This window comes from Aspergillus pseudonomiae (genome assembly GCF_009193645.1).
Source record: "Aspergillus pseudonomiae strain CBS 119388 unplaced genomic scaffold BDV37scaffold_230, whole genome shotgun sequence".
Taxonomy (NCBI): domain Eukaryota; kingdom Fungi; phylum Ascomycota; class Eurotiomycetes; order Eurotiales; family Aspergillaceae; genus Aspergillus; species Aspergillus pseudonomiae.
The window spans coordinates 1-10,075 of record NW_022476222.1 but is presented as its reverse complement, the minus strand read 5'-3'; the positions used below and the strand labels follow the sequence as shown (position 1 = coordinate 10,075).

General features: G+C 46.3%; 3 protein-coding genes across 3 annotated transcripts; all 3 read right to left on the bottom strand.

The window, feature by feature from the left end:
• Positions 1–10: 10 nt before the first annotated feature.
• Positions 11–984, bottom strand: BDV37DRAFT_289924 (P-loop containing nucleoside triphosphate hydrolase protein; the record flags this gene model as incomplete). The annotated part of the gene is made up of 1 exon (XM_032088592.1): positions 11–984. A coding segment is annotated over one exon (974 nt), but the record flags the coding sequence as incomplete, so codon positions are not given.
• An 809-nt stretch (positions 985–1,793) lies between these two features.
• Positions 1,794–2,368, bottom strand: BDV37DRAFT_293190 (SBDS family protein; the record flags this gene model as incomplete). The annotated part of the gene is made up of 4 exons (XM_032089357.1): positions 2,150–2,368; positions 1,996–2,060; positions 1,951–1,959; positions 1,794–1,850 (listed from the first exon to the last, which is right to left on the bottom strand). Exons 1-4 carry the CDS (start codon positions 2,307–2,309, stop codon positions 1,794–1,796), a joined length of 291 nt encoding a protein of 96 aa, XP_031934170.1. The 5' UTR covers positions 2,310–2,368.
• An 827-nt stretch (positions 2,369–3,195) lies between these two features.
• Positions 3,196–5,212, bottom strand: BDV37DRAFT_267226 (uncharacterized protein). Its single transcript, XM_032084008.1, has 2 exons — positions 4,316–5,212; positions 3,196–4,266 (listed from the first exon to the last, which is right to left on the bottom strand). Exons 1-2 carry the CDS (start codon positions 4,811–4,813, stop codon positions 3,250–3,252), a joined length of 1,515 nt encoding a protein of 504 aa, XP_031934169.1. The 5' UTR covers positions 4,814–5,212; the 3' UTR covers positions 3,196–3,249.
• Between the last annotated feature and the right edge of the window lie 4,863 nt (positions 5,213–10,075).

Here is a 10,075-nt window from a genome sequence, read left to right as displayed (position 1 = left end):
TAATAGTGACATCTGACGGTAGGCGACTGCATGCTTCGACAAATCATCATAGATGATAATGGCGTGTCGACCATTGTCGCGAAACCACTCACCCATAGCGCAGCCAGAGAACGGAGCAATATATTGTAGCGGAGCAGCTTCAGATGCCGTGGCAGCGACAATGATAGAATATTTCAGAGCATCATTTTCTTCCAGGATCTTGACAAATTGAGCTACCGTGGACCGCTTCTGTCCGATAGCTACGTAAACGCAGTACAATTTCTTTGACTCGTCATTCGAGTTGTTCCATCTCCGCTGATTTAAAATAGTGTCCAGGGCAATGGCGGTCTTTCCAGTCTGTCGATCACCAATTATCAGTTCACGTTGGCCTCTACCAATAGGTACCATAGCATCAATCGCCTTCAGGCCTGTCTGAATAGGTTGATTGACGGAGCGGCGAGGCAAGATGCCGGGAGCCTTAAGTTGAGCACGACTCCTTTCGGTGGTCTCAATGGGCCCCCTTCCATCAATAGGGTTTCCTAATGCATCAACAACCCGTCCAAGCATCTTAGGACCAACGGGAGCATCAACAATCTCACCGGTTCGCCAAACGGCCTCACCTTGTTTAACGAGACGATCAGAACCAAAAAGCACGATACTAACATGAGCAGCTTCTAGATTCATACACATTCCCTTCACTCCAGATTCAAACTCAACAAGTTCTTCAGCTTGGACATTTCTCAGCCCGTGGGCGCGAACAATACCGTCACAAACAGACAAGACATGGCCAGTTTCAGCAAGGTTAGGTGGCCCTCTGACACCATGTATCCTCTCCTCTAGCAACGAGGATACCTCGGTGAATGTACCTGTTGCATTACGAGCAGAGGAAAAAAGTTGCTTCCGAACAGGGACCAGAACATCTGTAGGTTTGGGGATAGATCTTCTCCCAAGAATCAAGATAGCCGCAGTCGGCCGACTAACTGATTGCAAAGTATGTTTGAACATAACTAAACATCAAGATATCAAGATGAATAAAAAAATAGCCCGAACGGACCATGTGGTGTCTACCAATGCATTAATATTGTTCACGGTCAATGACGTAATTATGACGGTCAACCAGATGCTCTTCAATACCCTACAATCGTACCATGGTTGGTGTGCTTGTCTGGTCAGGCAGAGGAAAGAGTTTGCGTTCGAGCGTTGTTGAGGATCTGAAAAGTACCTGACAAGCGGCATATCCTGTGAACAATGCCGTACTGAATGGATGAATAGAGTTTGGAGCAAAAGGTCGATGATAATTCTCCATGATCTGATGGTGTTCGAAGTTTCCCTTTTGGGGATTATAAGAACTCCATGTAGCCTCGTCTCAGAGGTTTCAAGGAAACATAGTACCAAGCGTGTATGTTTGAAGTGAGTTTTACCATTCTTTCCATAGCTGTGAAGCATGGAATTAATTAAAAGTTAGATGGCACACCACGCCTGCATGAGCCAGGTATATCATGGAAAATACCTCCACATCATCTTTATTGACGTGATTTTTCCTCTGAATTACCTGCAATTTGATAACTCACAAAGGATTCGGCGCCGATGAATGTGAAATAAGATATTTTGTTGGCAAATATAGAGAATTGCAAGTAGCACTATCGATCTGTTTCGCAGTCGAAAATACAACGAATGGAACTTTTAAAATGTTAAGTGGTAAACAAAAAGAGACGGAACATTAAGCCAACCACATAACCACTTTTCGGAAAATTTTTTGCTTTGGCAACATAGCACTTATGTATATTACTACTCATATATCTTCTCTTACACTCTCAGTGGATCTCCCAGGGGCCTTGCGATTCATTTCTTATGCCCTTTCTTTCAATGTTCTGTGCTCTCACCAATGGTTGGCCAGATCCTTGACGTATAGGAAAGACTTTGCGATAGAAAATTGAACATAGTAGGATCTGGATAGAGGACATTACGGACAATATTCTCCTAGATTTTTCCTTGGTCTAGTATCCTTGAGATAACATCATTGTCATTTGATGTCCCAAACTCGAGTTCAAGCGTAGCTCTGCTGGCTTCATTATGAATCCCTTCAAGACCCATTTAACATAACCGATGCGTTTCTGGATACGACATAATCCTTGAGAATAAAAATACACAGGGCCGAACACTCACTGACGAGAAGTAAATATCTTCCATCCGTCCAGCACCTGCGCAAGGGGAATGGAGTGATCTCTTCTCCAGTTCTGCATGGCAGTAACATCCTCAACCATGAAGGCAAAGCCTTCAATCGGTCCTTTGTAGAAAACCTTAGATTGCCTGGTATTCCCTCGGGTCATTTTGAATGATTTTGGTTCGGTTGTCTGTGCTATGCTTGCTGATCGCTAATTTGACCAAGATTAGATGGGATCTTTTCTCATAAAACCACACAAGCTGTATTACTCCGCAATATCTTGGGTTTCCGACAGGTAAAATTGGTGGCGATACGAAGAGAGGAGGCGCCACCATATCCTCCTCTCCTGTCATCATGACGGGCAAAACACTTTCTATTGTACGATCTTGTAAGGCCTCACCTTCTTAGACAAACTATCATATCCACCTGGGGAATGTGGAGCGGGCGAGGAAGAAGGGAAGGGGAGTTAAGGAGAGGAAGGTGGTTCGTTGGGAGGGAAGTTTTGGGTGGGGAGGAAGAGAGTGATAGTGTGCAGCGGGTCAATGGGGAGAAGGAGGAGACTTGGGGGAGAGTGCCTAATAGGGGTTTAGAGAGGAGGGTGAGGGAGCGATTGGAAGAAAAAGGGAAAGGAGGGGGATGGGGATTGATTGTAAGTTGCCGGTCCGCCGGTCCTCTGTTAACACTTGAACAGGATGCATATGCATGTTCTTGACATCCCTCAGTCTGGAAGGACTGATTTTTATGATACATTTTTTTCGACCCAGAAATGAGATACACCTTTATGGAACGAGTTGCTCCATTTGATTGCTTTCACCTACATTCACCAACACGGACGGAAAGATCCTTGACGAAATATTAAGAATGGTATTCATATTCACTGCATATTAGAATCAAACAAAACAATGCTTAACAGAAATGCTACACCACCACTTAGTCTATGGCGCTGATATATGCTGTGCTGCTGTGAGGTCATTAGTGATCATTAGTAGCGTGGATATCTACTGTCATAAAGTATGTTTTGTGTTTTTGGTTGTCGTCTGCAGTGTGCGAGTGGCTGTGCGTTGGTCAACAGCCCGATCGAAGAACGGAAGCACAAGTGAGAAGAATCAAACCCGTTTCTCTAACAACAATGTACCGGCCGGGGTCTTGCTGCTGAAGCCGCCGTCTCGGCTGAAGATTTTCTCGCCACGCAGCCACGTCTCACGGACCATGCCGCGCAGGGTGCGACCCTGGTACGGCGAGCACCTGTTCCGGAAGAACATGGTACTAGGCTCCACGACCCATTCGACAGAGTCGTCAAAGACACATATGTCGGCGTCAAACCCGGGGACGAGATCACCCTTCTGGCGTTCGAGTCCAACCTGTGCCGCGGTGTTGGCACAGCATAGGCGCACAATGTCTTGGATGGCCCGCTTGGTGTTGGTATCTTCCGGCGCTGAAGTGAGGCCCTTCCGGCGGCTGAGCTCCGTCCACAGGATCGGGGGACCCAGACCGACAGAAGAGATACCACCCCAAGCGGAGGAGAAGCTACCTTGGTTCTTTTCGATAGAGGCGTCGCTCTTAGAGGTGCAGTTGCCCGGGATATGAGAGGGAAGGAGCTTCAGATCCGGTGTGCACGGGGAGTGGTCCGAGACAACGGTCTTGATGACACCATCCTCAGCGTGGCGTTCCAATTCGGCCCAGAGCGCATCCTGGTTGAGCTGTGAGCGGATCGGGGGGCAGCATTTGTGGCGGGTATCACCATCCCGGATCTCCTCGGCGGCCAGGGATAGATAATGGAAACAAGTCTCTGCAGTAATGGGGATCCCATCTGCGCGGGCTTTCTTGAGGAGTGGAATAGCCTCCATGGCCGATAGGTGGACAATATGCAAAGCAAGCTTGGGAGCCAGATGGGCCAAGGACAGGATCTCTTCTACGGCACAGGTCTCATATGATGAGGGATGCGATGCCAGGAAAGTAGAGTATGCTTCCGCGGGGCCTTCAGGGGTCAGGGGTTGGTCTTCTTGGGAGGATGTAATGGGGGGTACCATTTCCGCATGGAACATGAGGGTGGTGGGCTCATCGGCAAGTTCTGCCATGGCCTTACGGATGTCTTCAGAGGAGACGGCGGGGAATTCGTCAACCTACAACGGTAAGCACGGAAACATGGTGAGGGAGCGCTGGCATACTTACCCCACTGTCGATGAGGAACCCTTTGAAGCCGCGGACACCTTGGTTAACGAGAGCCTTCAGTTCGCCAGCATTGCCGGGGATAATCCCACCATAGAAGCCGACATCTACCCAGCACTTGCCTTGGGCAGTGTTGAGCTTCTCCTTGAAGCCTGTCACGGTGGTAGTGGGCGGAATGGCGTTCAGAGGCATGTCAATGACGGTGGTGACACCGCCGAAGGCAGCAGCCTGGGTGCCTGTGTAGAAGCCCTCCCATTCGGTGCGGCCTGGCTCGTTCAGGTGAACATGAGCATCAACAAATCCGGGAAGCAAGACGTGAGGCGAATAGTCGGTATAGGGGGTCCCGTCAGGGAAGTCTGAGGCAGGAATGACGGAGTCGAAGACCGCAGTGATCTTTCCAGACGTGCGAGAGACAACGATTGTGGCAGACGTTAGACGGCCCGAGATAACGGCTCGAGACGATGTCACCACGGCAATCGAGGATATTTGTTGCATATCCATGGTCGAGGAGGGTTATCGATATGAAGAGAGAAGAGGGAAAGGGGGACAAAGAGAAGAAGAAAGAGGAAAAGAAAATGGGAGAGAGAAAGAGGTCGAGGAGGGGCTCAAAGAGGGTGATAACAGTGAGTGAACGAAAAGATAAGGACGAGTTCAATGAGCTGATAAAAAAGAAGTTTCAGAACGGTTTGGTAGGCAAGGGATCCTTATTTGGGAAGTCTTGAAGACGAACTGATAAGGACTAAACTCTCACAATGAGGAGATGCGACATGGGCGGGAAGGCACGATATCGTAATCCGGGGTATAGATAAGGGTTTATAACAGTTTCCCATCATCTCCATCGTCTGTGGGAGCCCTTAATGCCTTTTTTTCAGTCCCCGAAACCTTGGCCACATTTCCTCCTCTAACGATAACAATAATGATCGAGTAATCGCGAAGGTAAAAATAGAAAAGTATCACTTATTCCGCAACATTATCGCCTATTGCGGTCAAATTAGGAAGTCTAACCTTTCCTTCATTACCTTTGTTACCCAAAACCACAGTTACTGCTCCTGATAGACCCTCCGGATAAATCTGCAACTGTAGGTCAAAGACGAACGGGTTGTCTTGCGATAACGGCTTTTTGGACGATACGAGGATCACATCTATCGGCGCCAGAGGAGGGAATAGCTTGTCAGCAGCGTCCGAGACTGGCATCTTCTTGTTACAGACACCCGGCCTTGTTATTGATCCCTCATCGTGGTTTCTTGGGTGTCGACGAGATCGCACACAGTATATAAGACCGCCTATTATACTGTACATCAAAAGTGTATATGGGGCTTATTCAACTTCCACAGACACAGCCGGAGCCCACGGCACACAGAGAATCAATTCACAGGGCAGTTAAGAATACCCCTGCGACAGGTACAAGGGTGAAAGTATTATGAATAAAACTTACCTCTGCTTCAGGTTGCTCTACTGTGGTTATTGCCGATTCACTATTTCAATATCAGTATTGGTTGCGTTCCCAGTGATTATTCTTATACCTAGTGCTTGTACAACATACGCAACCTTGGAAGTTCAAGTTCAAGCTTGAAACCACAAATGCCACGATAACACGGAATTATCGGTAACCTGCAATATTTGCTTTGTAACAGGTAACTAATTCATGTGTCAGGAGTGGGTTTGACTAGACGAAGGTAGTGTGAGAGTTGGGGCAGTAATGGACTTCCCGGTGGACACACGGTGAGAAAATGTCGCACGATTCACGGTCGATAGTACTGGATCATGGAGGACAGACGTCGTAAGTCGATGCTCTACGATAACCGTAAGGGATTTCCACGGGTTGGCGGGTCATAGCCAGTAACCAATCAACTAATTGACTTTCGGACACATTTTGCAATTTTCCGGATATGCGCCGATCTAGAACGCTTCGCTTTGCCAAAATGCAATACTGGTGCTAGCCAAATGTCATATTTGATCATGATCATCTATGTTTGGGCTAGGTCAAGAGCGTGCTTGGACACAGAGGTTCAGCTGCCAAGGTAGCTCTGTATCACCGGAGGCACCAACTTTTTGTGAGTCAGTAAATGGTAAGAAAATGTGCTTGTCATCGTTCCTAATTTCCGACCAATCCTAGCGCTCCGGGTTATCTCATCTGACTTCTTGCTTATATCACGCGATATGCTTCAAGGTCATTTGTCCATCTCCACTGGTCATACGTGTAGATTACAAAATTGGGTTTTGTGTCTCACAGGACTTGATGGTGAGTTATTGTTTAACATGTGCATTTCCATACTATGTTTGATCCTAAGGCCTTTGGCGGGCCTTGACACCCATTGTCACTTTAAACGAAAACCATGGTGGAAGTCTAAACCAGAAGGTGAACATGTGATCACTAATTGTAGGAAAACCCTACAAATAGTGTAGGAGCATTCTACGTTACATTGGGTCCTAAACTGCCCTCTAGTTAATACTAGAAGCTTCAGTTCTGAACTTGCACCTTCCTCCTATCTCTCAAGATCTATGAAGATGTCCTGCGCACCTCTTTACCAACAATCAGCCCACGCAGATGAGAGTCAGGGTATGGCAGTAGCATCATTGCCATTTATATCTGACTTAGAATTAATTAGAACCAGCCATTGTGTCCTGTGTTTATCTAGTTTAAACTCATGGTGCAGCCACTGCAATCCTGCAGTCAAAGAAGTTCGACTATATAAAAGAAAAATGGCCGCCTACCACGAAACCAAGAGACCGCATTAACCAGCCCTCGACAAAGCTTTTAAGCCTCCATGATGACAATAAGAGCTGAAAGGTAGTCATTATCGAATCCCACACCAATAAAAGAGTGCATTTGAACATAAACGGCAGAGGTGAGGTTCAGGCTGTGGTGGAATCGAATAGGCATTTTTCTTTCTTCGAATATTCGAAAGTATTAAAATCTGACAAGAAGATGTGTTGTCTGATCTGGTTGGCTTAACGCCCCATGAATTTCTTTCTTTGTTTCCTGTATCGTCCTTTAAATATGGACTCAAGAATATCAAAGATCTAGCTTGTATTTTATCGCAATGGATGGCGGCCTCCCTTGCTTTCCCCAGCGCTCTAAACGGTCACAAATTGATTATCATCTGTTGAATGATGGAAGCGGTGATTGAAGTACTGCCAGAAGACCGTATCAAAAGACTCATTTGGGCAATGCTAAAGAAAGCCCAGAGCCCATGGACCCAAAGTATTTGGTGAGTGAGTTCGATACAACTCGAAATTCTCCTACAGGGTCAGTTCCATAGATATTCTAGATTGGGGATTGTCAGGTATCTCAGCGGTCTCCATCCTCATCAGCTCGTGGAAGACCGCGGAATGGTTTTGCTATGGGCACAGTTAATAGTGTCGCAAACTATTGCCACAGAAAGGAAGCAAACAGCCTGCTGAGGACAGGGAAATGCAGTATCGAAGATGAAATTGGCACTTCCGACTCTGCAACCTCCAACGGGAAGATTTATCTCTCTTAACACGGGGATCCTCTCACAACTTCCCCCACCTCCACCCTTATCTATTGATGACAGTTATTCTAGTATTGGTTTCCATTTGCTATTTCCTTTCTCGCCTTCCGATAGTTTTTCTCTTTTCAAAAATTTTTTTTGGAGTGGACGATTAAATGACTTATAGGGCAAATTACAGCCATTCATTTGAAGTTGAACTAGCAAACATATTAGCAGTTTAGAACCATACATCACTACGGGGCCAGCCAAGTTGATCACATCATGGCTTATGGGATATCTTATTTACCTCCGTATAATCAAAGCGATGGCAAGTGGTGCAGACACGGCCCACTAGGCTAGGAGCAGATCATACCAAAGCGCTTCATCTTCTCCCCACGAATTCAGTCAGCCCCGGATGCTTACTACTCGTAGAACAAAACTAAACGAATTATCTCAGCATACAAAGGATTTCTTTATTGTAATTTATCTTTCGAGTATCGCTCCAAAGAACTTGAAAGCTTCCGGGTCAGTGGCTGTAGTCATTGTAAACCTTCTTGTGATTGGACAAACAGCCCAATAACTTCATATTCCTTGTGATTCTGCTCAGATCTCTCCTGGGCAAGAGGTCAACTGAGACACCAAACTTAACCAGTTCGCGTCACGTAAGGGTGGCAACCATCGAAAGCCTTCTGCAGAGTTCCGCCCTGGGTCCCCTCTGTTATTCTTGCCAGGGGAGGGGAGCATACGGGGTACTACCCTCTCCTTGCTTGTTGTAATCCGTCAGTTCATTTTCAACCTTTCATTATTATTATATAGTCTTTCCTACCGCTGCTCACATTGCTAGACTACGAAAATGGACATGTGTGCATTAATGATTCGCGTACCGGTTTGTCTTATTGATACTGCGGATTCATGGCCACGATTTGCTTCCCGGGGTCCTGTGGACCATATCAACTAGAAAAGGCGAAAGATACGTTGTAGAGCTCATGCGGACATCGGCTAGGTAGCCAAGCAGATTTCTGTTCTCGTTCCCGACTGCTTCGGAAAATGACATCCAACCTCCAGAAGCCGAAAGTCGTGAGGTCGACACATCGACTGATGCTGGGTCAAAAACGTGCGCCCTACGCTATCCACACCCGGCCTTAAATTTGCCAGAAATAACTACGTCTCTAAGCGAAATTATTAAAGGAAGACCCTTGTATTTGACTTTATCTTGCAATCCTTCCGGGAAGTGAAACGTTTTCCGACGAGGAATTCATTGAACTAGACGATGCGATGCGTACCATCGAATCTATCTCAGACCGGCAGCCACTGATATTTCCAAAATCCGAACCACGCACAACCATTCCCTGGGTAATATTTAACGCTGAAATCAACGGATCCACACAGCTCTTTCCCCACCATACTTGAGGTGTTAGCGACTTTAGTGTTTGGAAGTAGGCCGAACTTGTACTGTGCCTCATAGAATGTCTTCTTCAGAGTTAATTGAGCTCTGATTGTTTGGGAATCAGACTTCAGTCTACCACTGACTGGGGAGCAAAGATCAAAGGATACGAATAATTAAAATCCCGCGGTGTCCAAGGAAGTTTCTGGAACAGCATTGATTCTTTCATATCCGACGAAGGACACCGTTTTCACTTAATAGTATGAAATTGATACGTATCATTACATGAAACCAATACTGGCATATCTTATCAAATTAGCGTAAGCAGCCTAGGGTGTTACATCTCAGAAAGCCCATCCAGCAGAAGTCCTACTTCAGTGACCTCCGACGTCCCGTGATCAAAGCGCTGCGGCATGTGTCATAATGACGCCCCATAACATTGAGAGCGCCTCCCCTCACTTCTGAAGCACCATCAAATTTGTCTCGCCGACTTATGCTTAAAAGCACTCTATGCTACGTTCTCCCAAAATCGTCGCATTATCGTTGATTCAAGAGCAATCAGCAATCAGCAATCATAGTAAATTCAAAGCGAACTAGGACTTTCCAGAATGACCCGAGGGAACAAAGAACAATCCAAGGTTATCTACAAAGGTCGGACTCAAGACTTTGTCATAATGGTTGAAAATACTGCTGCTGTTCAGAGCTGGAGAAGGGATCATTCTATTCCACTAGCCCAGGTGCTCGATGGTTGGAAGATATTTACTTCTCATCAGTAAGTGCTCCGTCCTGATATAACCTATACATTCTTCCATGGGCAATATAGTGTATATCAACTAGGAAAAATCAAGTATTAATCGAGTTTGCAATCTACCTAGACATGGAGCAGGAGGAATTCATAATGAAGCAAGCAGGGCCACAATTGAG